The 17,268-nt window shown below is 49.9% G+C and overlaps 2 protein-coding genes across 6 annotated transcripts in view; one reads left to right on the plus strand and one right to left on the minus strand.

Annotated features, from left to right (window-relative positions):
- LOC117381504 (A disintegrin and metalloproteinase with thrombospondin motifs 2-like) overlaps positions 1-2,811 on the plus strand; it is a 33,909-nt gene extending 31,098 nt beyond the window's left edge. For both annotated transcript variants that reach the window (XM_055226591.1, XM_055226592.1), the window contains exons 24-25: positions 443-680; positions 1,102-2,811. In XM_055226591.1, coding sequence (XP_055082566.1) covers positions 443-680; positions 1,102-1,732 — 869 coding nt within the window. In that variant the 3' untranslated portion in view covers positions 1,733-2,811. The remainder of the gene's footprint in view (positions 1-442; positions 681-1,101) is intronic.
- A 202-nt stretch (positions 2,812-3,013) lies between these two features.
- ncoa4 (nuclear receptor coactivator 4) lies at positions 3,014-17,048 on the minus strand. Of its 4 annotated transcripts, none has more exons than XM_033978289.2 (11): positions 16,895-17,048; positions 10,872-10,980; positions 8,009-8,149; positions 7,582-7,685; positions 7,329-7,464; positions 7,126-7,239; positions 5,224-5,838; positions 4,668-4,922; positions 4,162-4,410; positions 3,926-4,015; positions 3,014-3,458 (listed from the first exon to the last, which is right to left on the minus strand). In XM_033978289.2, the coding sequence occupies exons 1-11, from the start codon at positions 16,999-17,001 to the stop codon at positions 3,453-3,455; spliced, it is 1,926 nt and encodes a 641-aa protein (XP_033834180.2). In that variant the 5' UTR covers positions 17,002-17,048; the 3' UTR covers positions 3,014-3,452. The 4 variants fall into 4 exon arrangements, with proteins under 4 accessions (XP_033834180.2, XP_055082603.1, XP_055082605.1 ...); XM_055226628.1 differs by having other exon boundaries at positions 3,014-3,451; positions 16,895-16,993; XM_055226630.1 differs by lacking the exon at positions 16,895-17,048 and adding an exon at positions 13,448-13,627.
- Between the last annotated feature and the right edge of the window lie 220 nt (positions 17,049-17,268).

Below are 17,268 nucleotides of genomic sequence, written 5' to 3' on the forward strand. Positions count from 1 at the left end.
AATTACTATTTTTTTATTTTTTTCCTTTTCTTTTTTTTCTTTTATTTATTCTTTACATTTTTATGTTTGTGTGTTCAGAGGATCATGAATCACTAACATTTTTGGAGAACAGGATCAACTCAAGGTTTGAATTTGCTGGTTAAAGGCGCCATTTTGAGGACTTTTCACCATTCAAGACAGTTTGACATTATTAATCTCCATGACAACAAATCTACTCTTCTGTTTAAAACATGTTTCTTTTCTCTCAAAAACAGTGACTTTCCCAGAATTTTCACAGGGACAGAAAAACCACCACCTGATTTTGACCTGATTTTGATCCACTTTAGACCTGGTTCAGTCCTGGTCCAGTTCTAGTTTAGTCCTGTTCTTGGTTCATGCTGGTGTTCGCCTGTTTGTTAATTTTCTGACTGTATAATTGTTGTTGTGTAATTTTGTTTTTCAGACCAGCGTTGCCGTGGCGACCGCTCTGTGTTCTGTCAAATGGAGGTTTTGACTCGATACTGTTCTCTGCCCGGATACAGAGACATGTGCTGTGTGTCCTGTGGGAAACTCAATACCACCTTAAGCAATACCACCTTAAGCAATACCACCTTAAGCAATACCACCTTAAGCAATACCACCTTAAACTCGTCCATACCCCACAATAACAGCACAGACCCCCCCCCAAGAGAAGAGACCAGGTCAGAAACTAGGACTAAACCAGGACTGAACCAGGACTGAACCAGGACTGAACCAGAACTGAACCAGAACTGAACCAGGACTGAACCAGGACTGAACCAGGACTGAACCAGAACTGAACCAGGACTGAACCAGGACTGAACCAGGACTGAACCAGAACTGAACCAGGACTGAACCAGGTCTAAACCAGGTCTAAACCAGGACTGAACCAGGACTGAACCAGGACTGAACCAGGTCTAAACCAGGACTGAACCAGGACTGAACCAGGTCTGAACCAGGACTGAACCAGGCCTGAACCAGGACTGAACCAGGACTGAACCAGGACTGAACCAGGTCTAAACCAGGACTGAACCAGGACTGAACCAGGACTGAACCAGGACTTTTGAAATAATTTGTTTGAGTAAATTTATTTTTCTTTCTCAGTTTGACCACTCTTCCTCCTGATGACATCACCACAGAGGCCCCTCCTCCTGATGATGTCACCCCAGAGGCCCCTCCTCCTGATGACATCACCACAGAGGCCCCTCCTCCTGATGATGTCACCCCAGAGGCCCCTCCTCCTGATGACATCACCACAGAGGCCCCTCCTCCTGATGATGTCACCCCAGAGGCCCCTCCTCCCGATGACATCACCACAGAAGCACCTCCCCCTGATCACATCACAGACTTCATTTATGTCGAGTATGAGGACGACTACGGGGACTTCTCCAGCCTCGCCACCGACGTCTCTGATTGGACGGACTCTCCGGCCGCCGCCACAACCACAAACACCACGACAACCACACCGTACACAACGACAACTGTAACCACGACAACGCACAAAACTACAACCCCAAAACGAGCGCGCAAACCAAGCCGCGCCGAGCCCGGAGCCTCCCCTGCGCCCCCTGTTGACCCCGAGGTGCAGTACCGCGTGGTGGGCGTTACCGTGGCGACGCAGAACGAGTTTGTGCAGCGTAAACCGCCGCGATTTAGAGAAAAAACTCAGAACAAACGAATCCAAGAGCTGCTGCGAGAGAAACGACGGAGAATGAACCCGACCGCGGACTTATAACAGGGACTGGACCGGGACTAGACCGGGACTGGACCGGGACTAGACCGGGACTGGACCGGGACTAGACCGGGACTAGACCGGGACTGGACCGGGACTAGACCGGGACTGGACCGGGACTAGACCGGGACTGGACCGGGACTAGACCGGGACTGGACCGGGACTAGACCGGGACTAGACCGGGACTAGACCTGGACCGGACCTGGACTAGACCGGGACCGGACCTGGACTAGACCTGGACTAGACCGGGACCAGACCTGGACTAGAGGCACAGACGAGGCTGTGGAGACTTTCTCCTGATCTAAATTTTGTTTTTTTTTTGCACATCAGTGAAACCTGCTGCAGATCTTTAGACACATCTGGGTCAAATCATTTTGCTTCTCTGTGTTTGACCCTTTGACCTTTGACCCATTCTGCATCTGTAGTTTCATTAATGTAAAGTTTAATCCATTGTCTAATCTGTGTCTTCAGTTTGGAGGTTTGTAAATGTGGGAAAAGGTTTGAGATCTCAAAATAAAAGTTGCTGGATTTTTACTTCAAATAAAATATAAATATTACTCAAGTCAAAAGAGACGAACGAGGAGGTCAAAGGGGAGGTCAAAGAGGAGGTCAAAGGGGAGGTCAAAGGGGAGTTCAAAGGGGAGGTCAAAGTAGAAAAACCTCCTCCAAACAGGTCTTAATGTCACTGTGATACAGGACTGCCCTCTTCTGGTACAACACTGTTACAACAAGAAAAACTGAACTTTCAATGAAAATGTGTCTAACACGGGACCAAAGAGGACCAAAGAGGACCAAGGAGATCCAAAGAGGACCAAGGAGATCCAAAGAGGACCAAAGAGGACCAAGGAGATCCAAAGAGGACCAAACAGGACCAAGGAGATCCAAAGAGGACCAAAGAGGACCAAGGAGATCCAAAGAGGACCAAAGAGGACCAGAGAGGACCAAACAGGACCATAGAGGACCAAACAAGACCAAACAGGACCAAACAGGACCAAGCAGACCCGTAGCAGAACCCAGCAGAACAGCAGAGGTGTAAATAAGATTTGGATTTATGTGGAAATGTTTCAGAATGATTTAAATAAAGCAACAATAGAAACATGTGTCCAGTGTTACTCCTCTTCACGTCTGCTCCTCCAACCCTCTCCTCCTTCTCCTCTGCTCCTCCAACCCCCTCCTCCTTTCCTCCAACCCTCTCCTCCTTTCCTCCAACCCTCTCCTCCTCTCCTCCCTCTCTTCTCCTCTTTAGATTCACATTAAAATAACCCACAGACTCTTGTTTTGTTGATGACGTCTTTATTGACTGTAGAGAATCACAGCAGCAGGAAGTGACATCATCAGCTTTAGCATAAGCCCCGCCCCAAAAACCCATTCATTAAAATTCTAAATAAAAACAAGAAAAGCCAATCACGGCTCAGCTCCGAGTCACGTGACAGGAAGTGAGTTCAAGGCTACATAAATATGAATAATCATCTGAGTGTAAGAAAATAAACCACAGAGTTCATCAGCGAGTCAGATGCCCTCCCCGTGTGTGTCAGATGCCCTCCCCGTGTGTCAGATTAGCTTTGCATTAAAATATCACATTTGAATTTGACATTTTAAAGTTTAGTTTGAGTTTATAGATTGTTAGATCAGTTTAATCTGTGGCTGAGTTAAAGGCAAAGTGTGCGATTTCAGCAAAGTGTCAAAGTCTTCATCAGGACGCTCCTCATCCTCATCCTCATCCTCACATCTGAAAAACACAAACATTAAAATAAAACAACAACAACAACAACAACAACACATCTGAGATAAAAACATGAAAATAAAACACATTTGAGATAAATACAAAATTAAATATTAAAAATAAAACACAAACATGATTACAAAAATCTCCCTGTGTGTGTCAGATGCCCTCCCTGTGTGTGTCAGATGCCCTCCCTGTGTGTGTCAGATGCCCTCCCTGTGTGTGTCAGATGCCCTCCCTGTGTGTGTCAGATGCCCTCCCTGTGTGTCCCGTGTGTGTCAGATGCCCTCCCTGTGTGCGTCAGATGCCCTCCCTGTGTGCGTCAGATGTGTCAGATGCCCTCCCTGTGTGTGTCAGATGTGTCAGATGCCCTCCCTGTGTGTGTCAGATGTGTCAGATGCCCTCCCTGTGTGCGTCAGATGTGTCAGATGCCCTCCCTGTGTGTGTCAGATGTGTCAGATGCCCCTCCTCACCTGTAGGGGGGGCGAGTGCAGCCACAGGTCTTTGTCCTTGTTGAGTTTCATGCAGGAGAACAAGTCACAGACGACGGGCAGGGCGCGCTCCTGAGCAGAGAGGGGTCAGGGGTTAAAGGTCACAGGTCACAGAGGCGTCACAGATTGGTCACTTCTAAACGGGGCTGTTTAAACTTTTACAGTCGTGACTCGTAGAATTCTTCAGGTGCCGTCACATTTAGACGCCCGAGTCTCACCTGAGCACTGGAGCGTTTCTGCAGCAGCCACCTGTCGGCCTCAGGTGAGTCGGGGGCGTGGCCTGTGCCGGGGGCGTGGCCTGTGCCGGGCTCTGGTGTCTGATTGGCCGGTGTCTTTGTCGGTGCTACCCACAGGTCGGCCTGCAGGGGGCGCTGGAAGGGACAGCTGTCAGTGGTCTCCATGGAAACAGAGGAAGAGGCGGAGCTGGAGGTGAGGGGGTGGAGCCAAGCCTCAAGGATCGCCTGAACCTGAAATAGAGGAACAAAAGGTCAAAAGGTCAGGAGCCTGTTTAACACAGACGAGGGAACTAAACTCCACTAGGGGGCGATATGACCAACCGCGTCTGGTCCCCGGCCGGGACCGCGTCTGGTCCCCGGCCGGGACCGCGTCTGGTCCCCGGCCGGGACCGCGTCTGGTCCCCGGCCAGGACCGCGTCTGGTCCCCGGCCTGGACCGCGTCTGGTCCCCGGCCTGGTCCTGGTTAGTATTTTGCTGCAGATACTGACCTTCTCCTCTCTCTCACTGAAGGACAGTGGCATCTTCTTCAGTCTTGTGTCTTTGTTTTTAGTGGGCGTGTCCTTCTCTTTAGTGGGCGTGTCCTTCTCTTTAGTGGGCGAGGTCTTGACTCCGTTCTTGTCCCGCCCCTCCCTTCGCAGTAGCCACGCCCTCAGAGCGTCACGCCCACAGTTCTCGTCACAGACGCAGTTTCTCAGAGAAGAACAGGGCTTGTTGGCACGGCACACCTGCTGCACCGGCGCCACCTACAGGAGTGTCACAGAAAAAAAGGAAATGGGACAAACTGTTAAGAGCCTCCATCTCACTGAAGTATAAGACCTCCTCATACAGGCTCGCACCTCCTCATACAGCCTTGCACTTTAGGATTTCCTCTAAATCCTCCATGAGCCTGACTCTGGTCTCAGTCTTTATTTAGTGACTTTAGAGAAATGAGAAACTGACTGAGTTTTAGTTAGTTTTAATTTATCATTTAGCATCTGACCTTTGACCTCTGGGGTCACACATTTCACTCTTTTATGAATGATGATGAATGTCACAGACACTGACCTGCTGAAGCCACGCCTCCAGCGCCTCGCTGCGGCTCCGCTCTTTGTCCTGGGTCTTGTCCTGGGTCTTGTCCTGGGTCTTGTCCTGGGTCTTGTCCTGGGTCTTGTCCTGGGTCTTGTCCTGGGTCTTGTCCTGGGTCTTGTCCTGGGTCTTGTCCTGGGTCTTGTCCTGGGTCTTGTCCTGGGTCTTGTCCTGGGTCTTGTCCTGGTTTAGACCCTGGACGTTCTGGTTCTTGAGACACCTGAGTTTCCCGAGCGCGTTCCCGAGGTTCTCGATCTCCACTGCGCTCTGTGGGCGTTTACAGGAGGAGCAGTCTCGGGGCAGCAGCCAATCAGAGCTATCCCAGTGGTCTTCAAAGGGCCGAAGCACTGCCCCCCAGGACTCGCACGCCTCTGATTGGTCCATCTCCTCTGAGCTCAACTCTGATTGGTCAATCTCCTCAAAAGAAGAGGAAGTGCTGCAGCTGATGCTCCGCCCCCTGCTGCTAAGGCCATCGTCGTGGGAGGGGTTAGAAGAGGAAAGGGGCGCGGTCTCTTTCACAAGCCATGCCTCCAGGTCGAGGAGCTGCCCCCAGGCTGAAAACACGTTGAAGGGAGGCGGAGTCTGGACCCAAGTCTGAGGCAGAAAGAGGACGGGGTCAGTCTGAGGAGGGCGGGGTCAGTCTGAGGCGGGAGGACGGGGTCAGTCTGAGGCGGGAGGACGGGGTCAGTCCGAGGCGGGAGGACGGGGTCAGTCCGAGGAGGACGGGGTCAGTCAGAGGCGGGAGGGTGGGGTCAGTCAGAGGAGGGAGGACGGGGTCAGTCCGAGGAGGGAGGACGGGGTCAGTCCGAGGAGGGAGGACGGGGTCAGTCTGAGGAGGACGGGGTCAGTCTGAGGAGGACGGGGTCAGTCCGAGGAGGGCGGGGTCAGTCTCATCCTCTGAATAAATACATTTAAACTCTCTGCTGTTGCTCAAAGTCACTCTGTCTCCTGGAGTTACACTGGAGCAGCCACAGGCCTCATCTTTTTAAGTGGCAGAACTCGCACAATTGGTGGTGCCTAAATACTTTTTACCCCACTGTCAAATCAAACACTCCCTCATTCTCTTGTTAAAGCGCAGAACATGTTTATTTCATGATGTTTTCATGTCCTCACAGTGACGTGTAAAGAGGAGGGTTAGTGTTATGAAATGGTTAATGTAAGAGTGTCATCTGAGCTAAAGCTAACACACACACTATCTAAAATAAAACACAAAACATTTACACACTCGACACTTTAAACGAGGCTTGGACCTGAACGTGGTGGATTAGTGAGACTGTAAACACGTGGCCAGCTCCGGTGTTCTGAAGTCTGTGGGACTAACCGAGTTGCTAAGTGGATGCTAGCATTAGCATTGAACACCACGTGCTAATTATACGTCCATGGCATACTCAGCACAGATAAATGTGTTTTCCCTCATTTCCGCTGTCACCTCAAGTCACCGCCTCCTCCGTCACCTGGTCTGACCGTCTTTATGACCCCATGAACCAAATGAAACACAAACACATGAACGAGTGTGATCTGACACAAACTCAGGAAACAGCCATAAAACTGTTTACCTCTGCAAAGATCAAACTCCAGAAGAGACTCTGCCACACTCTCACTGACCCAGTCTGACCCACCCACACACACACACACACCCCCACACACAGTGTGACCCAGTCTGACCCACACACACACCCCCACACACAGTGTGACCCAGTCTGACCCACACACACACACACACACACCCACACAGTGTGACCCAGTCTGACCCACACACACACAGTGTGACCCACACAGTCTGACCCACACACACAGTGTGACCCACACACACAGTCTGACCCACACACAGTGTGACCCTAGCTCCTCCCCCTCCTGCAGGTGCATCTCTGTCTCACTCACCTGTGGCTGTGAACATGTTACCAGCCAATCCCGTGTCTCGCTGCTCTGGTAACCCTTGGAAACAGACTGTGGCTCCGCCCCCAGCAGCCACTGGCTCAGAGCGCCCTCTGTCTTCTGTAGTAACAATAACACATTTATATTTAGTTCAAGTCTAGAGTTTGATTTGACCAAAACACCAATATCTGTCCAATCAGAGTTCTCACCTGTCTCTTGGGGGCGGGGCTGTGGGCAGATGATGTCACAGCTCCGAATGATGTAATGGCGGCGCGTAAGGAGCGGCTGTCACCATGGAAACAGAGGTCAGGGGTCTCCTCTGGGGTCAGGCTCAGGATCTCCATGCTGCACAGAAACATGACCCGTCAGATTTACTCAAACTTTTCATCTGGGTGAACGTTTGGGTCAAATGTCCAACAGTGACCCCTCAGTGAAACTTCAGAGTAGCCCCATGAGTCTGACCTGTCCAGGAGCGCAGTCAACTGATTGGTCAGGTGGTTCCTCAGGTCGTTGCTGATTGGCTGCTTCTGGAGCTGGTCTGAGATTAGGTCCAGCTGAGCTCTGAGCTGTGGACACAGGACAGGAGGGGTTAAAACTGGACACGGGACGCGAGGGGTTAAAACTGGACACGGGACGCGAGGGGTTAAAACTGTGGACACGGGACGCGAGGGGTTAAAACTGTGGACACGGGACGCGAGGGGTTCAAACTGTGGACACGGGACGCGAGGGGTTCAAACTGTGGACACGGGACGCGAGGGGTTCAAACTGTGGACACGGGACGCGAGGGGTTCAAACTGTGGACACGGGACGCGAGGGGTTAAAACTGTGGACACGGGACGCGAGGGGTTCAAACTGTGGACACGGGACGTATATATATATTTGTATTTACTCGTGTCATGTGGAGCATCTGCTGCTGCAGACTCTCACTCTTCACTTGTTCGAGGATCTCGATCTGTCCGAGGAGCCACAGCTCTCTGCAGCGCAGCGCCTCCTGCTGGCGACTCATTAGGCTCTGCACCTGTCCCCGCACCTGCACAGACAGTAAGACAGGTGAACATGTGACAGGTGAACATGTAAACATGTGAACACATGACAGGTGAACGTGTGAACACATGACAGGTGAACACATGACAGGTTAACGTGTGAACACATGACAGGTGAACTTGCGAACACATGACAGGTGAACTTGCGAACACATGACAGGTGAACACATGACAGGTGAACGTGCGAACACATGACAGGTGAACACATGACAGGTGAACGTGTGAACACATGACAGGTGAACGTGTGAACACATGACAGGTGAACATGCGAACACATGACAGGTGAACACATGACAGGTGAACGTGTGAACACATGACAGGTGAACATGTGAACACATGACAAGTGAACGTGTGAACACATGACAGGTGAACGTGTGAACACATGACAGGTGAACGTGTGAACACATGACAGGTGAACACATGACAGGTGAACGTGCAAACACATGACAGGTGAACACATGACAGGTGAACACATGACAGGTGAACGTGCGAACACATGACAGGTGAACGTGTGAACACATGACAGGTGAATGTGTGAACACATGACAGGTGAACATGTGAACACATGACAGGTGAACACATGACAGGTGAACGTGTGAACACATGACAGGTGAACACATGACAGGTGAACGTGTGAACACATGACAGGTGAACACATGACAGGTGAACGTGTGAACACATGACAGGTGAACGCGCGAACACATGACAGGTGAACATGCGAACACATGACAGGTGAACACGCGAACACATGACAGGTGAACACGCGAACACATGACAGGTGAACACGCGAACACATGACAGGTGAACACATGACAGGTGAACACATGACAGGTGAACGTGCAAACACATGACAGGTGAACGTGTGAACACATGACAGGTGAACACATGACAGGTGAACGTGCGAACACATGACAGGTGAACGTGTGAACACATGACAGGTGAACACATGACAGGTGAACGTGCGAACACATGACAGGTGAACGTGCGAACACATGACAGGTGAACGTGTGAACACATGACAGGTGAACGTGTGAACACATGACAGGTGAACGTGCGAACACATGACAGGTGAACACATGACAGGTGAACGTGTGAACACATGACAGGTGAGGCATAAACAGGTGTGTTATGGTGTAAACTCAGATGAATGTGTGCCTCCCTGTCAAATACATAACAGACTGACACTGCAGTACACCGCAGTACACTGTAGTACACCGCAGTACACTGCAGTACACCGTAGTACACCGCAATACATTGTAGTAAACTGTAGTACACCGCAATACACTGTAGTACACCGCAGTAAACTGCAATACACTGTAGTACACCGCAGTACACCGTAGTACACCGCAGTACACTGCAGTACACTGTAGTACACCGCAATACATTGTAGTAAACTGTAGTACACCGCAATACACTGTAGTACACCGCAGTAAACTGCAATACACTGTAGTACACCGCAGTAACAGTCGGTAAATACCCGCTCAAAGTACTGAACCTGCACTGTGTGCAGAATAAACCCTGAAACAACGAGTTTAGAGACAGAGTAAACTGTGATTTCAGAGTTTAGGAAACAAACCAAAAGAACAGAATAATCCCAGAATAATCCCGGAATAATCCCAGAATCATCCCTAGTGTCAGAGCACACTGTCATCTAGAGATTAAGACAACTCCTCTGTGCTGTAAATGTGAGTCATTTAAATACTAAAGTATTTTAAGTATTTCAGAGCAGATTCTCACCTAAAAACAGGTTAGATCTGGTCCTGTTGCACAAGGGTGTTCTCAATCAGGTCCTCAGTCTCCCTCAGTGTCTCTCCCTCTTCTCCTCTCTGTCCATCTGTGGTCTATGGGCAGTTATACCTGAGAGTAACATGCCTCCTCCTCCTCCTCCCCTTCCTCCTCCTCTGTTAGGTGGAGGTGGAGTTGTTGAAATATTGTGTCTTTAGTTCCATTTGACCTCACTCATTTCAAACTCCCTTCCTCTCTCCTCCCCTCTCCTCCTCTCTCCTCCTCGCTCCTCCTCTCTCCTCCCCTCCCTTCTCCTCCTGGGTTAGGTGGAGTTGTATGATTAGTTGTTGGTGTATTGGGTCTGTTGTTCCCTTTGACCCGCTCAGATAAATGCCTCAGATGTTTTTGTGGCGTCTGTTTTCAGCTCTAATCTCTCTGTGATTCACTGATGAGCAACACCGACAAATATGAACCACATTATTTTGGGATTGTCCAGATAAACACCTCCCGCTCAGAAATGTGCTCAAACGTGTCTGGAGATCAGATTCCTCATCACAAACAGACCTGGAGTTGTGTTTGTTTCATTCACACATTTAACACACCCTGGAATTGCCAATCTCTACGGAAATAAAGGTAAAAGGAGCTGTTAACGTCAAAACTACCACTTCATGACATCACAAGGTGGAACAGAGCATTTTGAGCTTTGGAGATGTGACAGACTGATAATAAAGTGTTAAACGTGTGTGAATGAGTTTGTTTTTGAGGAGGTAGCAGCTTTAAAACATGACAAAGCTACAAGAGTCAGTTTGTGTCACACACGACCTTTAACCTGACCCAGAATTTCAAATATTTACTTCTGTGCTCAGAGCTATAATTACACCTGAGCAGGTTTGACTCTCAGAATGAGCTGTGTGTGTGTGTGTGTGTGTGTGTGTGTGTGTGTGTGTGTACCCATACATGCCTGTGTGTGTGTTCATATCTCACCTCTGTAGCGTTTTGTCTCAGTTCTTTCTCTGTCTTTAAGAGTCCACTCAGGGCGTCCTCCAGCTGCTGTTGCGCCCGACTGCACTGCCCCCACAGGTCCATACTGAAACTACACACACAGGGAAAATACTGGATCAATAACAACGTCAAGACTACGGTCTAGAGCTGCAACGATTCGACAAGGAAATACATCTGAATGTGGCGTCAGTGTGTCGCTCTTTAAATGTGCCACTGTGAGCACAACCTGCTCTCCCCACAACTGTGTCCAAACTTAACTGTCCTTCAGGGAGACTCAGCGGAGCCACAGACACGTGTCGTTAATCATTAAGAAAATAATCATTAGATGCAGCCCTAGTATAACTACAACTGAACATGTCCAAACAACCCCGGGTCAGAGACTAAATAAAACAAAACCTGAAAGCTGAGACCACAGATCCAAGTCCTGGTCCACAGAGTCCAGGTGAAATCCAGACTCCAGAAGAACAATTATGTGCACACACTCAACACTCGGCCCCTCAAACTCATCCTGAACCAGGTCTAAACCTCCAAATGTGGTCAAACCTGGTCTAAACAGGGTCTAAATTTAGCTGTGGTTTAGTCTGGACTCTGATCTGTGGCTGACTGTATGGATCAGTCCAGGACTAAACCAGGATCAGTCCAGGACTAAACCAGGATCAGTCCAGGACTAAACCAGGATCAGTCCAGGACTAAACCAGGATCAGTCCAGGACTAAACCAGGATCACAACAGGACTAAACCAGGATCACAACAGGACTAAACCAGGATCACAACAGGACTAAACCAGGATCACAACAGGACTAAACCAGGATCACAACAGGACTAAGCCAGGGTCAGAGGTGAACTATAACAGGATTAGTGCTGGTTTAGTCCTGGTTTAGTCCTGGTTTAGTCCATTCAGTGTCAGATCCTGGTCTGTGACACCAGTTCAAACCACAGCTGAGGTGTTTTTAGCCTGATCTCAAACAGAGTCCTGGTTTAGTTTGAGATTTTGGTTTTAGGTCCTGGTTCAGTGTCTAGACCCCTGTGCGTGTGCATGTGTGTGTGTGTGTGTGCGTGTGGGTGTGTGTGTGTGCGTGTGAGATGGATAGGATCCAGCTGAAGTCTAGTCCTGGTTTAGTTCTGATAAAGTCCCAGTTCTGACGTAGACTGCGCTGAAGGAGGTTTATCAGAGCTCACAGCTGACTGAGTCCACGCCCTGAGACGAGGGGCTCTGTCCTGAGACGAGGGGCTCTGTCCTGAGACGCCTGAGGCGCCTGAGACGAGGGGCTCTGTCCTGAGACGCCTGAGGCGCCTGAGACGAGGGGCTCTGTCCTGAGACGCCTGAGGCGCCTGAGACGAGGGGCTCTGTCCTGAGACGAGGGGCTCTGTCCTGAGACGCCTGAGACGAGGGGCTCTGTCCTGAGACGAGGGGCTCTGTCCTGAGACGAGGGGCTCTGTCCTGAGACGCCTGAGACGAGGGGCTCTGTCCTGAGACGAGGGGCTCTGTCCTGAGACGAGGGGCTCTGTCCTGAGACGCCTGAGACGAGGGGCTCTGTCCTGAGACGAGGGGCTCTGTCCTGAGACGAGGGGCTCTGTCCTGAGACGAGGGGCTCTGTCCTGATGCAGAGACAGTTTTTAAATCAGACCTATTCAAACTGGACTGTTTGAACTGTGTTATAGTTGTTTCCTTATCAGTTAGTTTGCTGCAGTTATTGGTCCAGACTAGACAAAACTAAGCCAGATGCCCTCCCAGACACAGCCCCTCAGACCCCGGGTCAGAGGAAGTCAAAGCCCCTCAGACCCCGGGTCAGAGGAAGTCAAAGCCCCTCAGACCCCGGGTCAGAGGAAGTCAAAGCCCCTCAGACCCCGGGTCAGAGGAGGAGGTTCTGACACAAAGGTGTAATGTTGCTCTATTACATGAACATCCGTGTAATCAGATTTAAACCCGGGTGTTCCGCAGAAAAGCTCCTTGTTAAACTCATGTGACGTAAACAGCGTGCGTGTTACGTCATCAGCTGATTTTTGTGTTTTCTGCAGAATAAACGTTTGCTTCTGATTATTTCTGCAAAACAGTGAACCCAAAGCATTTTACACCGAGATTATATTAAACTCTACAAGTGTGACACAGACACGAGTGAACTAAAGGCACAGCTCAGGATTAAAGACTCAAACTGTAAATAGATAAAAAAGATCATTTCACAAACCTGTGATAACAAACTAAAAACACTGAAATGTGACAGGATCAGGCCTGAGTCTGCACACTGACCTTTAACCTCAAAATTAACGAAACAAACACACGACCCGATCAATAAAAGCACCGGAGATCACATTAGTTCATCATAAACATGATTAAAAAATGATTAAAACATGATTAAAACATGTTCAGTTCGCCCTTGTTGAACCGGAGGATTCCTGGAAACAGGCTCCGTGGAGCCTGTTATCAGGACTGAACCCGGACTAAACCAGGACTAAACCAGGTTTAACCAGGACTGAACCAGGACTAAGCCAGGTCTAAAGCCATAATGCATGTTTTGTCCGTGTTTTCTGCCTGTTTTGTCCGTGTTTAATCGTCTTTACCTCGTGTGCTGGAGCCGGCTCTTTTTCTGTTCCGCCATTTTCCTCCTCTGTCTGCGGCACGTACACTGCGCGCTCCCGACAGTCAGCTGAACGCGCCCACGTGACCCCGCGCGCCCACGTGACCCCGTGTGGAAGCTTCAGGACAAAACAAAAAGAGGAGTCTGACCCAAACACGGAGACATACAGAGTTTAACAGAATATAGAGTCAGAGTTTAAACTGAGGCACGACACGGACATTATACAGTCTGTGTTTAAGAGAATATGAGCCGGATATGAGCCGAGAAGAGCCGGTTATGAGCTGATAAGAGCCGGTTATGAGCCGATAAGAGCCGGTTATGAGCCGATAAGAGCCGGTTATCGCCCGTTTAAAGGCTCGTGACACTTTCACTGTGGACGTAAAAACATCATAAAAATGAAACTTCAGACAAACTTATGAAGGTGCAACTGCTCCAAAAAGTTGTGAATGTGTAAATGTTTTTTTTTACACTAGTAAATAAAAAATATTTTTTACACTTATAAGTGTAAAATGATATTTGTAATTTTACAGTACAAATCTGAAAATTACACTTTCACGAGGTTTGAGACATTCGTTATGCCAAGTTTGTCTCAGAATAATTTATTTAGACAGAGAGGGCGGGGCTAAAGGGGCCGGGGTGTGCGCGTGTAAAACAGAGGGGGCGGGGCCAGAGGGGATGGAGTTGCTGTGGCAACGGCTAAACTGATTTATAAACCCTAAAGGAGCTAACCCGACTTCACACAGTATGTCTCCTTCATGTGAGATTATGATGAGCATCATTCACCTTTAATAAGTTTTACACCAGAGTAAACTGTAAATAAAACCACTGCGGCAACAAAAGTGTTCACACGTTTAACAAAACAACATGTTAGCATTGGTTAGCGACTTATGCTAACAAAGACATGTCATTAGGGGCATCAGGCGCTAACAGACGCTAACATGTCGTTGCTACCATAAGGCGCAAACTGATGCTAGCATAGACCAATCTGTCAACTGGACAAATCTTGTAGGACTGAAGACGTTTCGTTGCTCATCCAAGCCGCTTCTTCAGTTCAGGTTCTCGACCAGCGGCTTGGATGAGCAGCGAAACGTCTTCAGTCCTACAAGATTTGTCCAGTTGACAGATTTAACTTCGTTGTTTGCTCTGGACCTGGACGACTGAGGGTCTCCACAGACGACATAGACCAATGATGAACATAAACCATGATCAAAATAACATTTGTGATGCCACAGTTTGATCAAAGTCTATGGGAAAAACACGCTTCGCACGCTTCGCACGCTTCGCACGCTTCGCACGCTTCGCACGCTTCGCACGCTTCGCACGCTTCGCACGCTTCGCACGCTTCGCACGCTTCGCACGCTTCGCACGCTTCGCACGCTTCGCACGCTTCGCACGCTTCGCACGCTTCGCACGCTTCGCACGCTTCGCACGCTTCGCCTGACACGATCACTGCGGCGCTCCAGGGTCCCACTCTCACTCAGGCCATAAACACATCGTAAAGAGAAAGGCCTTGAACACGTCACAAAGTTCATCAGAGTTTAGAGATAAGAACAGGAAAAAACACGACAGATACACAAACAAACAGAGGGCAAACAAATATAACAGACACACACACACAACGAGAGAGCAAACAAACACAACAGACACACAACGAGAGCAAACAAACACAACACACACACACACAACGAGAGAGCAAACAAACACAACACACACACACAACGAGAGAGCAAACAAACACAACACACACACACACAACGAGAGAGCAAACAAACACAACACACACACACAACGAGAGAGCAAACAAACACAACACACACACACACAACGAGAGAGCAAACAAACACGACAGACACACACAACGAGAGAGCAAATGTTTGTATGTATATGTCTGTGTGTGTATGTTTGTGTGTATATGTGTGTGACTCCATGATTCCCCGATGTGTCTCTTAAAAACAAACTGTCTTATCAGACTCGTGCTCACAAACACAAAATGGCCGCTCCTCCTCCTCCTCCTCCTCCTCCTGCTCCTCCTGCTCCTCCTGCTCCTCCTGCTCCTCGACATTTTTTTAACAACTTTCTCTGCACATTTTATCTGTACATTTATTTAGAACTGTTATTTTTGCACAACACAATGAACCTACTGGAAAAATGCACATTAATAACACACAAATCAGACGCATCTCCGAGCGTCAGCAACAGGTTTGATTGACAGGGTCGCTAAGCGTCCACTCTGTTAAACCAACGCTGCAGGAAGGGGCGTGACCTCCACAACCTCCACCACAACCTCCACCACAACCTCCACAACCTCCACCACAATCACCACAACCTCCACAACCTCCACAACCTCCACCACAACCTCCACAACCTCCACCACAACCTCCACAATCACCACAACCTCCACCACAACCTCCACCACAACCTCCACCACAACCACCACCACCTCCACAACCTCCACCACAACCTCCACCACCTCCACAACCTCCACCACAACCACCACCACAACCACCACAACCTCCACAACCTCCACCACAATCACCACAACCTCCACAACCTCCACCACAACCTCCACCACCTCCAGTCTCGATGAGCTTCATCTGGAGCCGGATGCTGTGGCTCAGTCACATCTTTACATTTTCTTGTTGTGGGTGAAACGCACAGACTGCACCCGTCTGACCACTACAGGAGCCACAGACTGCACCTGTCTGACCACTACAGGAGCCACAGACTGCACCTGTCTGACCACTACAGGAGCCACAGACTGCACCTGTCTGACCACTACAGGAGCCACAGACTGCACCTGTCTGACCACTACAGGAGCCACAGACTGCACCCGTCTGACCACTACAGGAGCCACAGACAAAAACATGCACCAAAAACATGAAGAGAGTAAAACCTCAACGTGACCTTCACCCGACAACGCCAAAGTCCACGAGTCAAACACTGTTTACACCAGACCTGGTCTGGACCTGGTCTGGACCTGGTCTGGACCTGGTCTGGACCTGGTCTGGACCTGGTCTGGACCTGGTCCTGTCCCTGGTTCTGTCCCTGGTTCTGTCCCTGGTTCTGTCCCGAGCTAAAGTCTGAGTGCTGTTCAGGGACAGTGGACCAGGGGTGACGGGCCCAGCTGACAGTGAGGCTGTACTCGTGTATATTTGCAGTAAAAGTACTTCTGTCGTGTACTTGTGCAGTACTGAAGGCTGTACTCGTGTATATTTGCAGTAAAAGTACCTGCGACCCCTGACCTGGACTAGACCCGAGTTAGACCCGAGTTAAACCTGCGCTAAGTCTGACACGGTTGTTCCAGTGACAGTGGCCCGGTGTTGGCCCGGTGTTGGCCCGGTGTTATGTCATAAATCCCGGAGCTCACGGGGTCAGTCTGACCGTGAGACCGCCTGAGGAGCTCCTTGAGCGGGGAGCGGAGCAGACTCACCCCGGGGTCGGAGGCTGGAGGCGGGGCTCGGGGTCCATGGTTCCGCGGCGGCTCGGCTTGGTCCGGTCCGGTTCGGTTAAACTCCGGCGGATCCGGTGGAAAATCATCCAAGGTCTCCGTGACGTCACCGCGTTTCCCTGACGTCACGGGAGGCGGTGAAACAACGCGAGACAAAACGAGATCTGGAGCAATAACATACACCAGCGACTCCTACTGGACAGAGAACAGTACTGCACCTAAAAGAGAGCGGAGAACCAGAGGAGCCAGAGGAGAAGAGGAGAGGAAGAGAACCAGAGGAGCAGAGAAGAGGAGAACCAGAGGAGCCAGAGGAGAGGAGGAGCCAGAGGAGAAGAGGAGAGGAAGAGAACCAGAGG

This window comes from Periophthalmus magnuspinnatus, chromosome 14 (assembly GCF_009829125.3).
Source record: "Periophthalmus magnuspinnatus isolate fPerMag1 chromosome 14, fPerMag1.2.pri, whole genome shotgun sequence".
Classification (NCBI taxonomy): Eukaryota; Metazoa; Chordata; class Actinopteri; order Gobiiformes; family Gobiidae; genus Periophthalmus; species Periophthalmus magnuspinnatus.

Coding starts and splice junctions, on each gene's coding strand:
- ncoa4 (XM_055226628.1), bottom strand. CDS start 16,932: ATGGACCCCGAGCCCCGCCTCCAGCCTCCGACCCCGGG. Junction 7,240..7,328: donor GCCCCGCCCCCAAGAGACAG/GTGAGAACTCTG, acceptor TTGTTACTACAG/AAGACAGAGGGCGCTCTGAG. Junction 4,016..4,161: donor AGAAACGCTCCAGTGCTCAG/GTGAGACTCGGG, acceptor CTCTCTGCTCAG/GAGCGCGCCCTGCCCGTCGT.